General features: G+C 37.3%; 1 protein-coding gene across 6 annotated transcripts in view; it reads left to right on the plus strand.

Annotated features, from left to right (window-relative positions):
- The window catches only part of TRIM37 (tripartite motif containing 37), a 147,802-nt gene that overhangs the window by 80,493 nt on the left and 42,716 nt on the right, over nucleotides 1-24,593 (plus strand). For 5 of the 6 annotated variants that reach the window (XM_040496984.1, XM_040496986.1, XM_040496983.1 and 2 more), the window contains exons 17-19: nucleotides 1,052-1,137; nucleotides 11,356-11,550; nucleotides 19,957-20,265. In XM_040496984.1, coding sequence (XP_040352918.1) covers nucleotides 1,052-1,137; nucleotides 11,356-11,550; nucleotides 19,957-20,265 — 590 coding nt within the window. The remainder of the gene's footprint in view (nucleotides 1-1,051; nucleotides 1,138-11,355; nucleotides 11,551-19,956; nucleotides 20,266-24,593) is intronic. The other variant, XM_040496988.1, reaches the window with a different exon arrangement.

The following is a 24,593-nucleotide window of genomic DNA, read 5'->3' on the forward strand; positions in this document are numbered from 1 at the left end:
GCATTGGTTAGTGTTGTTCCATATAGCACTCTCATTATAATAAGTGGGGCATCTGGATGTCTCAGTTGGTAGAATATGTGACTCTTGATCTTGGGGTTGTGAATTTAAGCCCCATGTTGGACATAGAGCTTACTTAAAATCAATCACTAAGTAAATAAGGAAATTAAAAGAAATATTTTAATTAAAAAAATAAAATAAAGCAATAGTAGTTTTTTTGGTAGGAAAGATTTTGTGAGGACTTTGGTAGGAGGCAACACCCTTTTTCTGAAATACCATCTTAAGAAAACAGTATTGATGGGGTGCCTGGGTGGCTCTGTTGGTTGAACAGCTGACTGACTCTTGATTTCGGCTTAGGTCATGATTCCAGAGTTGTGGGATTTAGCCCCGCATTGAGCTCCACACTGTATGTCAAGCCTGCTTGGGATTCTCTGTCTCTCCCCCACTCGCATGTACACTCTCTCTCTTTAAAAAAAAAAAAAAAAAAAAAAAGTAATCATATATGTTAATTTGATCTTTTTTTAACCTTAAAGGTAGTGTTTTAAGCCTAATTTCTTACCATTAAGTTATAAATTCTTTAAAGCTATATAGTTCCTTTTGCTTACAATGGTTCTCATATTTTCTATTTTAAAAATTAAACATTGGGGTACCTGGGTGGCTTAGTCAGTTAAGCGTCCGACTCCTGATTTCAGCTCAGGTAATGATCTCATGGTTTGTGAGTTCAAGCCCTGCACTGGGCTCTGTTCTGATAGGGAGGAGCCTGCTTGGGATTCTCTCTCTGCCCCTCCCATGCTCACACTCTGTCTCTCAAAATAAATAAGTAAATTTTACAAAAGAAAAATGTTGCCAACCATCTCGGTGTTTTTGAAAGGTAGTTTGAACATTAACACTACCATGATAATATTAAAAGTCCTTTTCCTCATTTCCGTATTGAGAAATAGCATGTCTTACTTTGTAGGAGAAAGCTATGCACTACTGTTTTAAAATTCATCGAGGTGTGACAAATGTTAATTGTCCTTACTGTATAGGAATGATGAATTTTGTATATTCTTAGGTCAGGAGAAAATGATGTGGAATACAACAACATGGAATTGGAAGAGGGAGAACTTATGGAAGATGCAGCTGCTGCAGGACCACCAGGTACAGAGGCTAAGATGCACAAGCTGTTCTGTCTTCTCTTTCCTCTTCTCTATCATATTTTAATATATGGCAGCCACTGCTCTATATAGCTTGTGGTATTGAAAGTGCTATATATGTATATAATATTGTATATTGGAAGTGTCAATATATATTATGTATCTTAGAGTGTATACTAATGGTATTTAAAACAGCAATAATAGCTAACATTTGGTAAGTGTTCTTACATACCAAGGATTGTGCACAAGCACTTTTATATGTACCTTTTCTCATTAATTTCTCACATTCTGTGAGATAGATTTTAATATTATCTACTTTTTATAGCTGTACAAACTGGTATGTAGAGAATTTAAGCAACTTGCTCTCATTCACAATATAGTAAATGAAAGAGGGATTTGAGTTTTGGGTTTGTCTGAATCCATAGTTCTTGGTCTTCTCTACGGTTATGTATTAATTATCCTTTTTATGATATTTGTCTTGTTTGTAAATCTAATTTAACTATAGAATAATCTGAATAGATTCATGGACTGTGACTTACAAAGGACTTTTTGAGAGCTCATCTTATGCATTGAAAAAACTTGAGATTTAATTGCCTAGGTCACATAGGTAGCTGTTGGTAAAACTAGTCTAGAGCTCCATATCATCTTTTTCTTAGATTCCGATTTTTGCCAAACCACACTGTTCTTGTTGGGATGAAGTGGCTCAAATGCTGAGTTTTTCTCTTGTGTTCTTGGACCTGTTTAATTAAGCATGCAAATCTTGGCTAAAATAATTATAAGCTAGCTTTGTATTGCTATTTATTGATGTTGCCCTTGGTACAAACACTGGCATATTCTGTGGCGTGTTTGGATCTCTGAAGACCTCTTAAACATTGGAAGCCTTGCAACTTCCACCCATGCTTTGTACTCTTCCTACTTCTCACATTTTTCTAGGTGATTTCAGTTCCACTTGTACTTCAATTCTATTTATATGCTGATTACTCTCTAAGTTCTAGCTCTAGCTTTTATTTTTCTCATAACTTCCAGTTCCATGTAGCTGTGTGGTTTTGATGTTAACAGATTCAGTGTCTCCCAAACAAATCATTGTCTTTTTATCTGTCAGCCTGCCTATCAGTAATAGCTCATCATCTTAGTGATTGATGGTGCTATACATTCTTCATCTTTTCCTCTTGCTTAAATTCTGCTTGTAATACATTACCAAAATCTGTTGATTCTACCTAAATAGTGCATGAATTCATTTGTACTTTCCTTTGACATTCCTAGTCTAGGCCACTGTCCTTCAAAATAGTCTCTTGTCTGGGTTCCTTGTATCCATTATTCTTCCTTTCATATGCTCAAAATGAGTTCTTTTTCCCCCTTCAAATTTATATCTGATCATGTCACTTCTCTACTCTAAAACCCTTTATTGAATTCCATTTACTTACAGGATAAAATCCAAACTTGCTTAATGGTACAGAAGACCTTTCATATGCTGACTCCTACTCACTTCTGTAGCCTTACGTCTCTCATACTTGCCTCTGTCATTTTTTAGTCTAGAGGAACTTCTTTCATCCCCCCAAATGTGCTTCCCACCATGTTCCTTGTGTCTCTCCTCATGCTGGGCGTAGCTCCTATTCCTTCTTAATTTTAGCTTGTATTCTATTCCTGGAAGCCCTCCTCAATTGTGTGCCCTGGGTCTTTTTCTGCTCCCTCAAATTAACCTATTAGAATAAATATTAAACCTGATTATAATTGCTTATTTAGCTGCCCATTATCCCTTTTGGCTCTGAGCTCCACAAAGCTGTATACCAAGAAATAATGCACATCTTAGTTTTGTATCCCTGACATTTAAAAATATAATAAGTGATCATTTAATATTTTTCAGATAAATATTGAGTGAATATATTTATTTTTACTAAGTGTTGAATGTAATTTTTAAAGTTTTAAATAGTATAGAAAAATTCAGAGGCTATCTTGGTATAAAATGGAAGATGGATATATTAAATCAAGGTTACTGAATATTTTTCAGCCTTCTGGGATACTTTTTCTTAGTTAAATCTGTCATTTCCTCTCTTAAACTATATAACAGGGAAATACTTATGTAAAACATTTTTATACATACTGGGTAATGGGTAAATAAGAGGTTATATTTTTCAATTTATTCATTCATTCACCAAATACTTACTGGACACTTGCCTAGAACTATGTACTATTTTACTATCTGGAGCTATAGTACTGAATAAAAAGACTTCTCTGTTCCATGCTGCTTATGTTCTATAATTATGAAATTGTAATTCATTTATTTACTTTAAAAAATTTTTTTAATGTTTATTTGTTTTTGAGAGACAGACAGGGCACAAGCAGGGGAGGGGCAGAGAGAGGGAGACACAGAATGAAGCAGGCTCCAGGCTCCACACTGTCAGCACAGAGCCTGATGCAGGGCTCAAACTCACAAACTGCAAGAGCATGACCTGAGCTGAAGTCAGACGCTAAACCTACTGAGCCACCCAGGCACCCCCAAAATTGTAATTTATTAATTCAATAAATAGTTTTGGGGACCTGTTATACCTCAGACACTAAATTGTGGGTGCTGAGGATACAATAGTGAATCATACCCAGATAATTTTTATTGTATGCTTTTGGGAATTTTAAATACTTGGCATTTGTCAAATGCCTTTCCTATATCAAGATTTTTGGGAAATACAATGAAAATTACTTACTCTTAACATAATTGATAATCTAAAGGTGAATAGATGTATGAGCAGATAGCTAAGATACGTAAGATAGTACACCTACAAAAGAATCCCAGTTTCTTTAGATATTGCCTCCTCAGGAGGTAGAACATAACTCCCTACCCTTAAATGTGGGCTATGCTTAGTGACTTGCTTAGATGAAAATATAGTGGAAAGGGAGAAATAATTTTATGCCAAAGAAACAAGGCAAACATTATTGTAGCCAAATTATCAAATTTAACATCATCCATGTTGTCATGTTGATAGCATATGTACCCTTGTTATGATGTGTTGAGAATTGTACTTTACATCTGTGGTGTTGTCCTCCCAAAAACCCATAAACACGATCTAACCACGAGAAAAACGCCACATGAATGAACCCTTGTTGGAGGAACATTTTATAAAATATATGACCAGTACTTTTCAAAACTGTCAAAAGCAAGAAAATTCTGAGGAATCACCCCAGACCAGAGGAACCTAAGGAGAAATGACCATCTAGGTGTAATTTGGTATTCTAGATGGAACCCTGAGACACAAGAAGTACATTAGAGAAAGATTAATGAAATCTGAATAAAGTACAGATTTTATTAGTTAATAATAGCATATCAGTATTAGTTCATTAGTTGTGATAAATGTACCATGATGATGAAAGTTGTTGACAGTGGGAAAAATGGATTATGGGATTTATAGGAATACACTGAATTATCTTTGCACCTTTTATAGAAATCTAAAACTATTCTAAAATAAAACATTTTAATATATAAAGAGAATAAAAGCTGAATTAAGGGTGAGGTGGGGCTGAGTGTGGAATGTATTATTGTTATAATTTAATTATGGAAAGTCCATTTCAGGCTTGAGTTTCATATTTCAGAACCACACAATCACCTAAAGAATTATATCAGTTAAGATGTTAAGTTATCCACTAACTAGAAGATCTTCGTTACACAGAAGCTAGGTATGAGGTAAAATAACATTTACTTAATTTCAGTGTGTAGATAGTATTAAATAAGGTTATAGCTTGAAATAAATATTTAATGACTCAGGTGGCCTCATTCCATCAAGAATGCTTTTAGTTTATTCAGTTATTTTCATTAGTTACAAGAGAACTTCCGCTTATATTAAGTACTGAAAATGTAAATAAAAAGTTTCATTGTGAAAGTATTCTTTTTATGAAAAAAACTTATAAATGTTCATTTTTGAGAGAGAGAGAGAGAGAACGAGCAGGAAAGGGGCAGAGAGAGAGACACACAATCTGAAGCAGGCTCCAGCCTCCAAGCTGTCAGGACAGAGCCTGATTGCGGGGCTGGAACTCACAAACTGCGATATCATGAACTGAGCGGAAGTCGGACACTTAACCAACTGAGCCATCCAGGTGCCCCTCGTAAAAGTATTCTAATCTAGAACATTAGCTAGTTGAATCTTGTTTGAGAACTAAAAGATTCTAGTAATATGACGCACTTGTATAACAAATTGATGTTATGTAGGTTATTACCTAAAACATTTGTTACTTATTTTGGTTAAAGACCTTTAAGGTTACTTGTTCCACAGGTATTTAATGATTGCCCACTTGGCATCAGGCATTGTGTTGTTCATTGGGATAATAAGATGAATGAGCATTATCTTTCTAAAATGAGAATCTGGCACTAGTGATTACAGAACTTTGTGATTGTAAATACAGCTATAGGGTGATACTAAAAATAGAACAGGTAATTAGGAATGAGTGAAAAAGGCTTTAGAAAGGGAGTGGTGCTTGCTTTTGTTCTTGAAAGATGAGCTAAAAGTTCATTAGAGGAGCAGGGAAACAATGAGATTAAGAGTGGAAAGGCATTCCAAGCAAAAGATGCAGCATTGTTCTTTTTAGAAACTTGAAATATTGAGACTTGATATGGGGGCAGGCCAGTGGAGATTGGTAAGCAGGAACCCAGATCAGGTAATAGAAAGTTTCATTTGCTAGGCTAAGGATTTGGGGCTTTATTCTGTGGAACCATTAAAGGTCTTTAAAAAGAAGTGTGATCAGATTTGGTTACATAGTGGAAGATGAGTTAAAGGACAAGATTAATTAGAAACTACTGAAATGTTCCAGAAGGGAAAATTATGAGGGCCTAACATAGGGCAGTAGTAGTAGGGATGGAGACAATTTTTTGAAAGATGTTAAATAGTAGAATCAATAGGACTTGGGAATCTAACTGGATGAGATGGATTTGGTGGATATGTGGGGATGATTCCTTAAGGTTTCTGGGTTAGGCTGTGCCATTACCTAAGACAGTGAGTCCAGCAGCAGAAGATACGATATTCAGTTTGATCTTTGTTGATTTTGAGAAACCTGTGGGACAATTATGTGTTGATCTCCAGACCCAAATATCTAACTGTTTAGAAGGTCTCAGCTATGTAATCTGGTCTAGAAAGGCCAGTGTTTGTTTGTTTGTTTGTTTGTTTGTTTGTTTATTATTACAAACAATATAAATTTTATTAATTGGAATAAATAAATAAATTAAAAATTTCCAGAAGATTTGTCTATAACATATAAAGAACTTCTACAAATCAACAAGAAAAAGGTAAGACTACCTCCCAGTAAAAAAGGACAAAAGATTGGAATACACCCTTCATGAGGGAGGCTATTGAGATGACCAATGCACGTTTTAAAAAGTACTTAGCCTCTTTCATCAGAGAAATGCAAATTGATATTATGTCTTAGTATGGATCTCTTGGGTATTTATCCTACATGGAGTTTGTTGAGCTAAGCTCCTTGAATGTGATAGACTAATATTTTTCATCATGTTGGAAGTTTTCAGCCATATTTCTTTGAACATTCTTTCTCTTTGCTCTTGTGTTACCCCCATTGTATGTATGTTGGTACATTTGATGAGATCCCACAGATCTCTGAGACTCTTCATTTTTCTTTATTTTTTTCAGGAAGTGTGAAGTAAAAGTCAATAAGATAACTGTTGGCACGCCCACTGTAGCAACTAATATATGATAATATTTTTTAAACTGGCAATACTAAGTATTGAAGGCATGTAGAGAGGTGGAAACTCTCATACCTTGTCAGTAGGAATGAAAATTGGTAGCACTACTTTGGAAACGTGTTAGGCAATATGTTTTAAAGATGAACATACACATTCCTTTGTATGAGCCAGGGCTTGCCAGTAGATTTTTAGAGGAGTATTTAGAGCAGCATCATTCTTTTTTAGGTGTTGTCATTGTGTGTGTGTGTGTGTGTGTGTGTGTGTGTGTGTGTGTGTGTGTGTATGTATGCATGTATGTGTTTTAATTAAGAAAAATAAGCATAATTTACGGGGCGCCTAGGTGGCTCATTTGGTTGAGTGTCCAACTTCGGCTCAGGTCATGATCTCATTTGTGCGTTTGAGCCCCGTATTAGGCTATGTGCTGTCAGCTCAGAATCTGGAGCCTGCTTCGAATTCTGTGTCTCCCTCCTTCTCTCTACCCCTCCCCTGCTCGTGCTCTGTCTGTCTCTCTCTCAAAAATAAATAAACATTAAAAAAATTTAAGAAGAAAAATAAACATAATTTATAACAGTAAAAGATGTGAATAAGCTGGTTTAAGACTAGACTGTATAAGACCTTGAATGTCATGCTGCTGCACACAGGCACTATGATAAAATCAAGAACTTAGATCAGTGTGACATTTTATTTTGTTTTATTTTATTTTATTTATTTATTTTTAGTGTGACATTTTAGTAGGGGGTTGGCTCAGGAGGTGGGGGAACCTGTCACTGATTGATTTGCTTTTTTATGAGGTATTTTATATTTTCTTCATGTGACCTTCAAAAGCAGTTTATGTATTTAGAATTTTAGTAGCTTTATTCTTAGCAGCTAAAAACTAGAAGCAACCCAAATTCTTTCCAAATAGAATAAAGAAAGAAATTGGGGTATATTCATATACTGAGATGCCACACAGCAATAATGAAAATGAATAAACTGCTACATATAACAATATAGATGAATCTCTTGAATATAATGTTGAACAAAGAAGCAGGATGTTAGAGCACATTATCATTTCATTCATATAAAATTTAAAAACAGGCAAAAGTAATCTATGGTTTTAACCATAGGATGGAGGTTACTTTTGGAGAGGAAGGTAGTAAGCAATTTTAGGAGGCATGGGAAGGTCTGGGGGTACTGATACTTTGTGAACATTTATTAAGCTGAATACTTATGTATAAGACAGATATGCATATACAACACACCCAGTACAATGGCAATATTAGCTCTGAGAGAGGGAAACTGAAATAGATGCTACAGTCTTTGATGTCCTGTGGATAGTTAGTAGAAAGATGGGAACATGGGAGGGAGGGAGTCGCCAAAGAGCATAAACCACGAAAGAAGGGAGTTTGTTTATTGGTGAAAGTAAGGCCTGGAAGAGCACTGAGAAACAGGAGAGGGCTACTGTTAAATAAGTCCATTTAACATGAAAAAATGGGCAACTTCTACTTTTAAAGAACTAGATACCAGGGCAGTAGATAAAATATACAGGGCTGCTGAGTTACTTATTATCCAGTCAGTACCACCTGGGCAGCTTTTAAGAAAAAGATCCTGGATCCCACTCCAATATTCTTTTTCAGACATCTGTAGTGGAGGTAGGGATCTGTAATTCTTTTTTTTTTTCTTTTTTTAACATTTATTTTTGAGAGACAGAGTGAGACAGAGCACGAGTAGGGGAGGGGCAGAGGGGCAGGGTGGACACAGAATCTGAAGCAGGCTCCAGGCTCTGAGCTGTCAGCAAGAGTCCAACACGGGGCTCGAACTCACAGACTGTGAGATCATGACCTGAGCCAAAGTCGGATGCTTAACAGATTGAATCACCCAGGTGCTCCAAGGAAACTGTAATTCTTTTTTTTTTTTTTTTTAATTTTTTTTTTAATGTTTATTTATTTTTGAGACAGAGAGAGACAGAGCATGAACGGGGGAGGGGCAGAGAGAGAGGGAGACACAGAATCGGAAGCAGGCTCCAGGCTCTGAGCCATCAGCCCAGAGCCTGACGCGGGGCTCAAACTCACGGACCACGAGATCGTGACCTGAGCTGAAGTCGGCCGCTTAACCGACTGAGCCACCCAGGCGCCCCAAGAAACTGTAATTCTTAAAACTCCTCAAATGCAGCCTGATTTGGAAACTTCCTAGTAAAGGAAAAGAGTTAAGATGTGTTCTTTTTTTTTTATTTGTTTGTTTGTTTGTTTGTTTAAAATTCGCATCCAAGTTAGTTAGGATACAGTGCAATAATGATTTCAGGATGAGAATCCAGTGATTCATCACCTATGTATAACATCCAGCGCTCATCCCAACATTGTCTTCCTAATAATGCCCCTTGCCTATTTAGCCCATCCCCGCACTCAAAACCCCTTCAGCAACCCTCAGTTTGTTCTCTGTATTTAAGAGTCTCTTATGTTTTTGTCCCCCTTACTGTTTTTATATTATTTTTGCTTCCCTTCCCTTATGTTCATCTGTTTTGTATCTTAAATTCCACGTATGAGTGAAGTCATACGATATTTGTCTTTCTCTAATTTCGCTTAGCATAATACCCTCTAGCCGAGCAATATTCCATTGTGTACACACACACACACACACACACACACACACACACACACACACACACACACACCCCTACATCTTTATCCATTCATCAGTAAGATGCAGTTTTAAGGTGGAGAGGGGATAGTTTTCTGCTTTTTTCTTTTTCTTTTTCTTAAGAGTTCAGCTTTTTCTTGAGTATGTCACAAAGGTTTAATCAAAAAGACCAAAGCCCATATCATCATCAGACTCCTCAGATTCTCCTTTCTTTGCTTTCACTTTCTTTTTTTTTTTTCCCTTCTATCCACATTTCTATTTTATTCCTGTTGCAGATAGGTGTGTGTGGTTTTTTTAAGTAATTATTTAATTTAATTATTTTTTAATTGCAGTTCTTTGCTTCCACTTTCTTTTCCTCAGCTGGGGCAGCAGCATTAGAGGAGCCCAGACCTCCTGCTGGTGTAGCACCAGCTTCTGGGACAGGTCCACCAGCCCCTGCATTACAAATGAGGCTCCTAATGTTGACATTGACCAGGGCCTTTGCAAACAAGCCTGGTCAGAAAGGTTTAACATTTATACTGACCGCCTTGATGAGGAGATTCCTCTTATCCTCCATGGTGTCATTGCAGGATGAGGGCCAAGTAGATCCAAGTGAGCTCCTGAGATAGAGGCCATGGTACAGGTGAATGCTGAGTGGTGCTGCCAGGCATGGTGCTAGTCACCAAATGAAGTGAGAGCCTTCCTACAAAGGACCAAGCAGTTGTAGCAGTTTGAGGAAAAGGGGAGTTTTCTGCTCTTTTTAATAGGAGTTACAGGGGGTACCAAGGCTGGGAAGAAAAATTTGCAGTAGGATGATAACCTCGTAAAGAGGAAGAGGAAGTTGTAAAAGGTGAGGATGTGAATATAGATGGAATATATATAAGTAGATAATTAGCTTGAAGCTTGTGAATAATTGGAACTTTTCTCCTAAGTTATTTCCTTCCAGATCTCTTTGAAAAACTCATGAATAGTCGGAACCTGGTTATTTTATGTTATTTTTATATTATCTATTTTAAGACTTCGTTGAATGTAACACTTTAAAATTTTAAGTTTCTTTAGAACATATTTAAATAGTTTCATTGAAGGAGGTCAGTTTAAACCATCATTTCTGTGCCTGATATTTGCTAGGTATTTTACTAGGCACTAGATACAAGTCCAGTGGTTTCTTTAGCTTAAGGAGCTTAGTCCAATATAGGTGATACAGATATCACATTGCTCATAGGTGTCCATACTGTGCATCAGTCATTAACAAGTTCAGTCTAGGGGTGTCTGGGTGGCTCAGTTGGTTAAGTGTCCTACTCTTGGTTTTGGCTCTAGTCATGATCTCACAGTTCAAGAATTTGAGCCCTCCGTTGGGCTCTGCGCTGTCAGCACAGAATATGCTTTGGATTCTCTCTCTCTCTCTCTCTCTCTCTCTATCTCTTTATCTCTCTCTCTCTGACCCTACCACTCCCCTGATCACTGTGTCTCTCTGTCTCTCTCTTTCAAAATAAATAAATAAACTTAAAAAGTTCAGTCTAAAAACTCCTCAAGAAGAGTACTGTTTTGGTGTCTAGTTTCTTGGGATCTGTGATACTGTGGGGATTTGTCTTTCTTTGAAGACCATTGGGTTATGGGATATATTCTCCTTTTCCTCACCGTTATCTCCCTTATTGTGTATATTATATATGTTATCACCTTTTTATTTCTAGGCCTAAGGATGGGGTTGAGGGTTCCTCCAGAATTCTGGATAGTAATAAGGCCAGTGCTTAGTCACTGTGCTTCTGTATACCTCTCTGGCAATCTGGTTTCTCCTTTCTGCTTCTCACCATGTTCTTACACCAACTCCTAAAAGACAGGTCCATAGACAAGTATTCAAACCACACTAACCAATTTACTTTTTCTTTTAATGATAATTAAATTCGTGCAAATTTATAGCATGCATTTTCTTCATCTCTGTTTCTTTTGCAGGTAGTAACCATGGCTATCTGGGTGCCAGTAGCAGAATGTCAAGAAGAGCACATTTATGTTCTGCTGCTACCAGTAGTTTATTAGACATTGATCCGTTAATCTTAATACATTTGTTGGACCTTAAGGACCGGAGTAGTATGGAAAATTTGTGGAGCTTACAGCCTCGCCCTCCTGCTTCACTTTTGCAGCCCACAGGTAAAATATTAATAGTAATTTCCCTTTTTTCTGTGATTCTACAAAAAAACTCTTCATTTTAATCCAAGTGTCTTATTTAAGTGTTGGAACACAGTATGTTTCTGTAGCAAGTTGATTTTTCATTATGTATTATAAAACATGACATTTAAAAAGAATAAATGAATTATCAGTTAAGTGAAAAAAATGAGATACAAAAAAAATTTTTTTTTTTTTTTAACGTTTATTTATTTTTTTGGGACAGAGAGAGACAGAGCATGAACGGGGGAGGGGCAGAGAGAGAGGGAGACACAGAAACAGAAACAGGCTCCAGGCTCTGAGCCATCAGCCCAGAGCCCGACGCGGGGCTCGAACTCCCGGACCGCGAGATCGTGACCTGGCTGAAGTCAGACGCTTAACCGACTGCGCCACCCAGGCGCCCCACAAAAAATTTTATATTGTATGATCCCATTATATGAAATTCTGAAAAAGTAAAACTGTGGTGAAAAAAACACATCAGTGGTTGCAGAGGGGCCAGGAAGGGAGAAAGAAGGGATCAGCTTAAATAACAAATGAGAAAACTGGGGGGGGGGGGGGTTAATAAAAATCACGGAGTGGTAATAATTATTTGATTATATATATTTGTGGAAACTTGCCAAAATTAGTAAATTTTATTGAATACAAATTAATCACAAATTAGTCATTTTAAAAATCAATCATATCCTTGTTCAAGTGGCCGGATTTTTTCTTCTTTTAAAAAATGACATTTAGTGGCGCCTGGGTGGCTCAGTCGGTTAGGTGTCCAACTTCAGCGCAGATCATGATCTCACAGTTTGTTGGTTTGAGCCCCTTGTTGGGCTCTGTGCTGACAGCTCAGAGCCTGGAGCCTGCTTCACATTCTGTGTCCTGCTCTCTCTCTCTCTCCCTCTCTCTCTGCCTCTCTCTCAAAAATGAATAAACATTAAAAAATTTTTAAAAAAGGACATTAATATAAATCAGGTTAAGTTTTTGGTTGTTATTGTTCCATGATGTTTTTGCACAATAATGTCAAAATGTCTATTAGAATATTTGTATATGATCTGGCATTTAGATTGTGTATGATTGACAGTTTGATTTATATGAAGTACTGTTGTCCTCTTTGTGAATGACTTAATAAGAGTTTTGCAGGACTCATTAATACCTTTTTTTTTTTTTTTTTACCATTTATTTATTATTGAGAGACAGACAGAGACAGAGCATGAGCATGGGAGGGGCAGAGAGAGGAGTAGACACAGAATCTGAAGCAGGTTCCAGGCTCTAAGCTATTAGCACAGAGCCCACCTCAGGTCTTGAATCCACAAACTGCGAGATCATGACCTGAGCTGAAGTCAGATGTTTAACCAACTGAGCCACTCAGGTGTCCCATAATACCCTAACTTGTAAGTGGAACTGTGTCTGAATTGAATATAAAAAAGATGGTTTTGTGCTTTGATGTTCAGTAGCCTAAAAATGCATACCAACTAGCATCAGTGTTTTATTTGCCTCAAAACGTATACCAACTAGCATCAGTGTTTTATTTGCAGAGGTTATTTGTTAAAGAGAAGTTACATCTGTATTACTGTAATGTGATGTGTACCCACACATATTAGATGTGTTGTCAAACATGGAGGTTTTGAAACTCTCAGGCCTACTTATTTTGAACAGCTAAGGATTTACCTTTAAATGCGATGTTTTAAAAACCATTTTTGTTAGCTTTCTAAAATATACTTAGTATTTTCCTGCCTTTTTAAACAGTAGTAGTATACAAATCAAATATCAGTGATTTAGAACAGTGATTTTGATGCTTCTTTAAAACAACAGAACTCATTTTTCAAAGTGTGAGGCAGAGCTTTGATGTAGAAAACACCTAGAACTGCTCTAGTTGGAGGGTGAACTCAGAGACTGGATTATTTAGGCCTCTTTTTTTTTTTTTTTTTTAAACGTGTATTCATTTTTGAGAGACGGGTGTGGGCAGAGAGAGAGGGAGACACAGAATCTGAAGCTCTGAGGTGTCAATACAGAACCCGACGCAGGGCTTGAACTCAGGACCATGAGATCACGACCTGAGCTGAAGTTGAATGCTTAACTGACTGAACCACCCAGGCACCCCTAGGCCTCTTTCTTTCTAAGGTATACTCTGGGAAGTCTGGATCCTCAATTTGAAAGATTGTCTCCAGTTATGTTATGAAATACTTGTCTTTTATCTATGATCCAAGTACATTTTGTATTATACTTGCATTTTTATAAAACTTAATCACACTGTATATAATTTTACATTTTTTTCTGTGATATTTTTATTGTAGAAAATTTGGAAAATACAGAAAATTGCAAAGAAAATAAAAATCACATATAGTTCTTGTGATCAAAGAAACAGCTTTAAAAAAAAAAAAAGAAAAGAAAACACCTTGACAAGGGTTTTGCTTAAATTACAGCCAGTGTTACTTACAATGACCTAGTGGAACAGACAAGTTATGATTCTGCAGGTAGATGTAACTTTTTTGAAGGTAGGTAACTTTTTTGCAGGAAACTGCAGGTAACTGCAGGTTACTGCAGGTAACTTTTTTGAAGGAAATTTTAGTACTAGGTTTAAAATACCTCTATCCTTTGGGACTCCTGGATGGCTCAGTTGGTTAAGCTTCCGACTCTTGATTATGACTAAGGTCATGATCTCATGGTTTGTGAGTTCAAGCCCGCATCGCACTCCACACTGACAGTACCAGCCTGCTTGGGATTCTCTCTCTCTGTGTCTCTCTCTCTCTCTTCCTCCCTCCCTCCCTCCCTCTATCTGCCCCCCCCCCCCCAAATAAATACATACAATGATACATAAATAAATAAAATACCTCTATCCTTCAGTGCTTATTTTCACTTCTAGGAGTATATCTGAAATAGAAAACAGTCAGAGTTGTTTGAAAATAATCCAACAATATAGTTATGTCTGAAAAATTATAGCTTAACCGTGTGTATTTTATAGACAGGTAAAATCATGTTTTTGAAAAACATTCAATATCAATGGAAAAATGAATATACACTATTAACAGAATAAGATCTTCGTTATCCAAAAATAAGTTTTCTATGTAAAATTAATACTATAAATGAAATGATCTGAGTTTCCAATCCAGGTGATCAAAATGCTGATGATGAGGAAGGGGGAACAGTAGAGAGGAAGAGCAAATCTTTAAATATCTACATGCCAGTGGGTATCAAAATAGAGATGCCTATTAGATACCTAAAAAATTAAGAAGCGGAATATAGGCAGTTATTTGCCTAGAGGTGATACTGGATAATTAAAACTAAGTGAGTTAGATTGTAGAAGAGGGAGTTTTAAGAAAATTTTAACAGGAAGAGGGCCTGGGATGATTATGGTGAACATCTGTTTTTACTAAGTGTGTGGAAGATGAACCAGATTAAAGAACCTTTGGAAAGGGAAGAAACCAAGAAAATAGAAGTCATGGAAACTAACTGAAGATAACCTATATGAGAGGATATGAAAAGCTAACATTGCAGATAGATCCAGCCTTCTTTTTAATTAAAATGCTTGTTTCGGTTTCAGTGTTTATTTTGTTTATTCAGTTATTTCTTTGTTTATTTTCTTCTCTTTTTTAAAAATTAATTAATTTTTTAATTTACATCCAAGTTAGCATATAATGCAGCAAGGATTTTAGGAGTAGATTCCAGTGATTTATTCTTTCTTTCTTAATCTGTGTACCTTTCATTTTCTTTCTTTCTTTTTCTTTCTTTCTCTCTCTCTCTTTCTTTCCCCTTCCTTCCTTCCTTCCTTCCTTCCTTCCTTCCTTCCTTCCTTCCTTCATCTTACTGCATTAGCTAGGACTTCCAGTAAAGTGGTGAAAAGGAGTGGTGAAGGGGAACATCCTTACCTTGTTCCTGATTTTGGTGGGAAAGCTTTGAGGTTTTCACCATTAAGTATGATGTTAGCTATAGGTTTTTCATAGCTATTCTTTATCAAATTGAGAACACTTTCCTCTATTCTGGTTTACTAGGAGTTTTGTTTCTTTAAAAAAAATTTTTTTTAATGTTTATTTTTGAGAGAGAGAGAGCGCGAGCGAGCATGAGTGGGGGAGGGGCAGAGAGAGGGGGAGACATAGAATCTGAAGCAGGCTCCAGGCTCTGAGATGTCAGGACAGAGCCCGATTCAGGGCTCGAACTCATGAACCGCGAGATCATGACCTGAGCTGAAGTCAGATGCTCAACCGACTAAGCCACCCAGGCACCCCTGTTTGTTTTTTTAAAGTTTATTTATTTTTGAGAGAGACAGAGACATCGTGAGTGGGGGAGGGGCAGGGGGGAATCCCAAGCAGGCTCCGTGCTGTCAGCACAGAGCCCAATGTGAAGCTTGAAGTCGAAACTGTGAGATGACCTGAGCCAAAACCAAGAGTTGGTTACTTAACTGACTGAGCCACCCAAGTGCCCAAAGAGTTGTTTTTGTTTTTGTTTTTGTTTTAAATTCATCAATGGGTATTGGATTCTGTCAAATGCTTTTTCTGCATCTATTGATACGACGTGATGCTTTACATTGTTTGATTTTCGAATGTCAAACCAGCATATCTGGGATAAATCCCACTTAATTGTGGTATATAATCCTTTTTATATGCACTGTAAGATTTAATTTGCTAATGTTTTGTTGATGGGGTTTTTTTTTTGTCTCTATTCATGAAAGATACTGGTCTGTAGTTTTCTTGTAATGTCTTTGATTTTGATATTAGAGTAATGCCTCGTAGATTGGGTTTGGAAGTATTCCCTCTTCCTTGGAAGTATTCCCTACTTATATTCTTGGAGATTATAGAAGGTGGATGTAGGCCTCTTCAGATTATCTATTTCTTCTTCGGTTTTTGGCAGATTGTCTTTCAAGGTATTGGTCCATTACATCTAAGTTATCAAAAATTTGTTGGCATAAAGTTGTCCATAGTATTCCTTTATTTTCCTTTCATTCTTTCAGTACATATTGAGTGAACCTATTATGTATCAGACTCGCTGCAGGTTCATGTTCTTAAAAACATCATACTGTACTGTAAAAGCATTTTAAGAGGTATCAATCAGGGTATGAATTACAGATAATATATTTGAACCAGATTTTATGGTACATGTAGTGGTGAGTAGAAATAGAAAGTCAGACAGGGTTATTCCATGGAAGGTGTTGCATGCCTAGTCTGAGGAATGATGCATAGTGGGCTTTGAGAAGCCAGTTGCAGTTTAGGAGTGGTTTGATTCAAGCTGCTTTTTAGAAGGCTGGCAATGCCCAGAAAACTATCAGAAATGGAAGCTTAATGAGGGTATTATTGTAGAAGTTTATTTCAGTGGTTCCTAGTATGAGAGGGCAAATTCATACATTTCTGGATATTTTCTCAGTCATCGTATACGCAAAAATACGTAGATCTGAGATCTTCAGAATCTTTTGACATTATAAAAGTTCTACTTAACTTCTAAGGAATACATCAATCTACTCTCTGTATAATTAAGATTTTATTTGTAGCATGGCAATGGTAGTATGTGGAATCTTGTGAAGTTACAATTACAGGGCTTGGCAATTGAGTGGCATGTGCTAATGATTCTGAAAAAGCTTAGGTGAGCAGAATGGTGGTAGCATTGATTGATGCTGAAATCTGGAGGAGAAGCTTTAAAGAACTATCAATCTTGAAGGCCATAACTGAATGATATGAAAGAATGGTTACAGATGAGATTCTCAATTCTAATTAACCTTGTAACTTGGCACATTCAGGAAAGCTTCTTATTTTCAGCGCAGTAACTTTCTTTAAATTGTCAGGTTCCTGTGGTATAAGATCCCATTACACTTTCCTGTCTTGGCAGTTATCACATGGTACTGAAATAGATTATTTTTCATTTTTCCAGCTGGACTGAGAGCTTTGTGAGAGCAAAGACTGAGGGTTTGTCTTGTTCACTGTTGTATGTCCTGCCCAGCACAGTGCCTAGCATTTCAAACAATCTTGGTAGTTGTTTGATTATCAGCTGATGGAGGTTTGTTTAAATTTTTTTTTATATTTTCCCATTTGGGATTTTTACTTTTTAAAGTTCTTGTCAGTTTCTAGTAATAATAAACTGGGCCATGTGGGTTAATACAGATTTTCATATTTAAGTCCATGTAGATGTGGAGTACTAGATTTTGTTTAGGAAAACATTTTGAAATATCTTGTGGAGCTCTTGGGTGGCTCAGTTGGGTAAGCTGACTTGGTTAATTGTCTGACTTTTGATTTTGACTCAGGTCGTGATCTCACGGTTCTTGAGATCAAGCCCTAAGTCACGGGCTCTGTGCTGACAGTGTGGAGCCTTCTTGGGATTCTCTCTCTCTCTGCCCTTCCTCTGTGCGCTCGCTCTCTCTCTCTCTCTCTCTCTCTCTCTCAGGATCCTCTGTCCCCCTCTCTGCCCCTCCTTTGCTTGCTCTCTCAAAAATAAATAAATAAAAATTGTGAATATCTTGTGCCATAAGCTGTTCGGCCTGGAATACAAAGATCACTAAGATGTTATCTCTACCCTTTGGTTTTTCAGTCTGTATGTTTGTCTTTCTTACTATAATGTGTAAAGTGCTGTAGTAGAAGTATACTCTTAAGTATTATACAAAATTGGGTCAGAATTGATTTGGAAGAAGTGAGGCAATTGGTGGTTTAGGTGCCTAAAGAAGTAGACATTTCAGATTTCATCTGATGGGCTTGAGTTAACAGAGGGAGCACCGGAAATAGAACATGTGAAAAGCATAAGGGGATATAGCATTGCCTATGTATTACAGAGTTGCAGGTAATACCAAAACATTGGAATATGTTTGGGGTAGAGGTAGAAGATAAAACCACTGAGAGGTAGGGTAGAATCAGATAATGGGCCTCGTGTTCCACGCTGGTGCTTTCGTGAATGATTGTCAGCAGGAAAGCAATAGAAAATAATAACTGATTTGGGTTTTAGAAAACATTTCTGACATCCTGGTGGAAAGGGGTTGGATGGAGGATTACACCACAGAGTGCTTTCACAAACATTGTGTCTTCTGAGCCTCATGACAGCCCTGTTATGTGTATATTATTGTCTTCATTTTACAAGTAAATAATGGACTCAGAAGTTGGTGGACTTAGAGAAAGTTACAGCAACTAAATGGTAGATTTGAGACTAAATCCTAGATTTCTAAAATCTGTCCTTACTTAGCTCATTTATAAAATGGAGATAATAATAGTATTTAGTTACCTCAGAGGATTGATATGAGAGGATTAAATGACTTAATTTCCTTAAAATATCTGACATTCAGTAAGCTCTTTATGGATGTTTCTTAAATAAACAAAGACAGTAAAATCTCCCTATCAAGATAGAAAATCTTTCTCAGAAGCACTTCCACCCCAGACTTTTGGCTAGCTGAGTGATGTACCCACCCTAAACACTGTCAGAAGAATGAACCAGTTCTAGACTCTCGTATGTCCTGGGGCCAAAGGAGGGATCTAACCTCCCTGAGCACATTGCTGCCTACTGCCTGATACCTGAACACAATCTGAGTCCTTTCTGCTAGGTAGAAGTGGGGGATTGGCTGTCGAACACATTACAGTGTTTACTTTCTACAGCACTTCATCTTCTATACTAGAAGGCAGGCTGTTTCAGCTGTCATTCCTGCTAATAAAGGACTTGTTCTTTTTTATTTAGTGGCTATTGGTCCCCCATTTTTGTTTTTTTAGGTGGGGGGTAAGGCTTGGTTTCTTTTTGCTTTGAGTCTGTCATAACATTCTTTGATTTTCAAAATATTGATATCTTTTTCCTTTCTGCAGTAGAAAGTCTGTAGTTTCCTTACTTATACCTCTATTTTAATATTTGAGGAGTGGGGTGGGTGAAAAACAACTACTTTCTCTGGGAAGAGAGAAAACATTGTTACTTTAGAAGCTGCAAAGACTGATGGGGAAGTATTTTATGTTGTTCTATGGCACTTAATAGCTGTAACTACACTGGAAACCTTCTTAGACTTAGATGGAATATATATTTTTTGTATACTATGTATAGCAGATTTGACTACTTAATTTGGATTCTAGGTTTTTGGGTTCTTTTTTTTTTTTTCATTTTTGTCAGTTATGAAGATGATAAAAGCTCAGCATAGGAAATTTGAGAAAATGGAGAAGTATAAAGAAGAAAGCACAGGCAGGCAATAAGGCAGCTTTTTAAAACTTTAGAATTAGGTAACTATTCTGATTTGAGTGATTATATTGTGATCCAGACTCTAACTTTGAAGGTATGGATAAAATTAGGATACTTGGATCTATCTTTATTTTCATTAATGGAATTTAATGCATGCTTTTAATTGTTGATTCCACCAGAGCACCTTAGCTTTTTACACCTCAAGTTTGCATATATTGACTGTATGATAGAACGATTTAATAGAAGTCTCTATTAACATGACTTACAACTTTCTGTCTAAAGCATCATATTCTCGAAAAGATAAAGACCAAAGGAAGCAGCAGGCAATGTGGCGAGTTCCCTCTGATTTAAAGATGCTAAAAAGACTCAAAACTCAAATGGCTGAAGTTCGATGTATGAAAACTGATGTAAAGAATACACTTTCAGAAATCAAAGGCAGCAATGCTGCTTCTGGAGACATGCAGGCAAGCCTTTTTTCTGCTGACCAGGCAGCTCTGGCTGCATGTGGAACCGAAAACTCTGGCAGATTACAGGATTTGGGAATGGAGCTCTTGGCAAAGTCATCAATTGCTGGTTGTTACATACGAAACTGTAAGTGGAAAAGATCCTATTAGTGTCATTTCTCTGTGTGTCATTTGGGAAGCTAGAGGATGGGTTATTTTTAGAATAATAATATTTAAACACCTCTCTTATAATGACTTAAGACTACAAATACATATAGCCTTTTTTCCTATTCAGAACTGACTGTAGATTTTCTATATAGAGCTAATATTTCTTTTTTTTTTTAATGTTCATTTATTTTTGACAGAGAGACAGAGCATGAGCGGGGGAGGGGCAGAGAGAGAGGGAGACACAGAATCAGAAGCAGGCTCCAGGCTCTGAGCTGTCAGCACAGAGCCCGACGCGGGGCTCGAACTCACAGACTGTGAGATCGTGACCTGAGCTGAAGTCAGACGCTCAACCAACTGAGCCACCCAGGTGCCCCAAGAGCTAATATTTCTTGATTGAATATTCTGTGCTGGACAGCAAACAAGACAGAATACTTAACCTCTTGGATCTTACATTCATAAATTCATGTGGTGGAAATCGGACATTAAAACGTGTAGACAAGTAAAGATACTTTCAGTTAGTAAAAAGTGCTGTGAAGGAAACAGGAATGGGATAGGAAGATGAGGAGTGTGCTACTTAGGTTAGGGAAGTAAGAGAAAGTCTCTGAGGAGGCAGCTTTTGAACTGAGACCTAAAGGTTGAGAAGGTGGCAGCCATGCAAAGATCTGTGGGAACCATTTTTCAGGGTAAACAGAACAGAAGATGCGGATTCACTGAGACAGGATTTGCTCCGCATATTTGAATACTTGAAGGAAGACCAGTATGGTTGAATATGATAAACAAAGCAGAAGGGAGAATACTAGGGGATAAGTCAGAGAGGTAGGCAGGATCTAGATCAGATAGGGCCTTGTAAGACCTAGATAGGAGTTTTATTCTGATTTTAGAAGCAAGTCTCTAGAGAATGAAAATCGAGGTGGTGGGGGGATGGCAGTGGCATTTATGATCTGATTTACCTTTTACAAAGATTACTTTGCTTGTTGTATGGAGAAAGGTCTAAAAGGGGTTGAGAGTGTATATGAAATATGGTGACCTATTCTGGAGTTACTGCAGTGGAGAAGTGGACTTGCTCATTTTCTAGCAGCCCTTCTTGACTGGGGTTCCTATCTTTCTTAATTCTCCGAAGGGTGGTACATAACTATTACTATTCTAGATACATAGGAGAGAAATTAGTTCATTACATACAATGGATATTTTAGACCAAGAAGACTCTGTTCTCCACTCACAACCCTGGTGTGGAAAGGCTGGATAGTTTGTAGGGAAAGAAAAAAAACTAAGAATGATATTTAAGTTTTTGTCCTAAGCAACTTAGTGACTGATGCTATCATTAATTTAGGAAATAAGGAAAAAGCTGGTGTAGGAGTTGGGGGAGGTGGTGGCAGGAAATTTGGAATTCTTGTTTAAACATTCTAGGTTTAATGGGGTACCTGGGTGGTTCAGTTGGTTAAGTGCCTGACTCTTGATTTTGGCTCAGGTCTTGATCTCATAGTGATAATATCAAGCCACACAATGGACTCCACTCTGGACATGGAGAATGCTTGGGGTTTTCTCTCTCTTTCTCCCTCTCTCTCTACACCTCTCCCCTACTCACTCTCTCCCACTTACCTCCCACACGTACTCTGTCTCTCTCTCAAAAAAACCCAAAAAAACAAAACTAAACTTGTTAGGATTGAGATGTCTATTAGTTATCCTAGTATAATGTCTTGTAGGTAGATGGATGGTAAATAAGTATGAAGCTTATGAGGTCAAAGCTGGATATAAACAGTTAGGCGTCAACAGTGGCAGATGTTGTTTAAAGTCAGGGAGTGAATTAGATCAAGTATGGAAGGAGTTTAAATGGCAAAGAGAAATTTTGGCTCTGGGGCACTTTAACATTTAAAGACATGGTAATGAAGGGTGTCCAATAAAGGAAATTGAGAAGCAAAAGAAGTGGGAGTGGTTATACCATTGAGAGGTGTCAAGTTGAAGTGTGGGTGGCCCTTTTTAGAACCATTCCCACTGAGGAGTGTAGCAGGGTAGATCTAGTGAGAAACTGAAGCATTATTGCACAGCTTCTTCAAGAAGTTGCATAATGAATCAGGTTGTATCTGGAAGGGGTGTGAAGTCAAGAAAGAGTTTTCTGTTATCTGTCTGTGTTTTCACTTTCTAAGCCTATATGCTTTTTTTTTTTATACCTGTTTCTTTTTTACTGTGGTAAAATGTACATAACATAGGGGCGCCTGGGTGGCGCAGTCGGTTAAGCGTCCGACTTCAGCCAGGTCACGATCTCGCGGTCCGTGAGTTCGAGCCCCGCGTCAGGCTCTGGGCTGATGGCTCGGAGCCTGGAGCCTGTTTCCGATTCTGTGTCTCCCTCTCTCTCTGCCCCTCCCCCGTTCATGCTCTGTCTCTCTCTGCCCCTCCTCCTTCCATGCTCTGTCTCTCTCTGTCCCAAAAATAAATAAACGTTGAAAAAAAAATTTAAAAAAAAGTACATAACATAAAATTTACCATTTTAGCTATTTTTAAGTGTATAGTTCAGTAGCATTAAGTCCTTTCATACTGTTGTACAACCATCACCACTGTCCATTCACAGAACTTTTTTCATCTAGTAAAACTGAAACTTTGTACCAATTAAATAATAACTCCCCATTTCCATCACCCACCCAACCCCTAGCAACCACCATTCCACTTCCTGTTTCTATGAACTTGACTATTTTAGATATCTCATATAAGTGGAACTCATACAGTATTTGTCTTTTTGTGTCTGGCTTATTTCACTTTCACATAATGTCTTCAGGGTTCATCTATATTATATCATGTGTCAGAATGTCATTCCTTTTTAAGCCTGGAAAAAATATTTGATTGTATATATATACACCACATTTCATTTATCCATTCATCCTCTGATGGACAGGGGTTGACACCTACTTTTTGGCTGTTTCAAATAATGCAACTCTGAGGATGGGTGTTCATCTCTTCAAGACCCTGCTTTCTATTTTTCTGGACATATATACCCAAAAGTAGAATTGCTGGATCATATGGTAATTTGCTTTTTAATTTTTTGAGGAACTGCCATAGTATTTTCCATAGAGGTTGCACCATTTTACATTCCTACCTAATAGTGCACAAGCATTCTAGTTTGTTCACATCTTCCCCATCATTTACTGTTTTCTGTTTTTTGTTTTGTTTTTGATAATAGCCATATTAATGGGTGTGAAATGGTATCTTGTTGTCTTACTGTGCTTTTGATTCACATTTATTAGTGATGTTGAACATTTTTAAAAGTGTTTATTAGCCATTTATATATTTTTTCATTTCATTAAAGAAATGTCTGTTCAGATCCTTTGCCCATTTTTGAAATGAGTTTTTGTTTGGGGGGGGTGTTGTTTTTTTAAAGATTTTATTTTTAAGTAATCTCTATACCTAATGTGGGGCTCAAACTTAAAACCTGAGATCAAGAGTTGCATGCTTTACCAGCTGAGCCAGCCAGGCACCCTGGGTTGGCTTTTTAGTTTTGAGTTTCAAGAGTTCTCTGTATTCTGGATATTAATCTCTGATCCCATAATATAATTTGCAAATATTTTTTCCTAAACTGTGGGTTCCCTTTTCACTTTGTTGATGGTATCCTTTGACAGTAAAAGTTTTTAATTTTGCTCAAGTCCAATGTATCTTTTTCTTTCTCTTTTGTTGCCTGTGCTTTGGTGTCATATTTCAAAAAAGCATTGCAGAAAAGGAAAAAAGCATTGCTGAACCTGATGTTAAGCTTTCCCCTATGTTTTTTTTTTTTTTTTTTTTTGCAACGTTTATTTATTTTTGGGACAGAGAGAGACAGAGCATGAACGGGGGAGGGGCAGAGAGAGAGGGAGACACAGAATCGGAAACAGGCTCCAGGCTCTGAGCCATCAGCCCAGAGCCCGACGCAGGGCTCGAACTCACGGACCGCGAGATCGTGACCTGGCTGAAGTCGGACGCTTAACCGACTGCGCCACCCAGGCGCCCCACCCCTATGTTTTCTTGTAAGAGTTTTGTAGTTTTAGATCTTACATTTATAAATGTCTTTGATCTATTGTTAATTAATTTTGTATATGGTATTAGGTAAGGGTCCAAATGTATCAGCTTTCCTAGCACCATTTGCTGAAAAGATTTTCATCTCATCACTGAGTGATGTTGATACCCTTGTTGAAAATCATTAGAGGGGCACTGGCTGGCTCAGTCAATAAAGCATGTGATTCTTTTTTTTTTTTTTTTTTTAATGTTTATTTATTTTTGAGAGAGAGACAGTGTGAGCGGGAGAAGGGCAAAGAGAGAGAGATAGAGACACAGAATCTGAAGCAG

This window comes from Herpailurus yagouaroundi, unplaced genomic scaffold (genome assembly GCF_014898765.1).
Source record: "Herpailurus yagouaroundi ecotype Mexico unplaced genomic scaffold, PumYag 189, whole genome shotgun sequence".
Taxonomy (NCBI): Eukaryota; Metazoa; Chordata; class Mammalia; order Carnivora; family Felidae; genus Herpailurus; species Herpailurus yagouaroundi.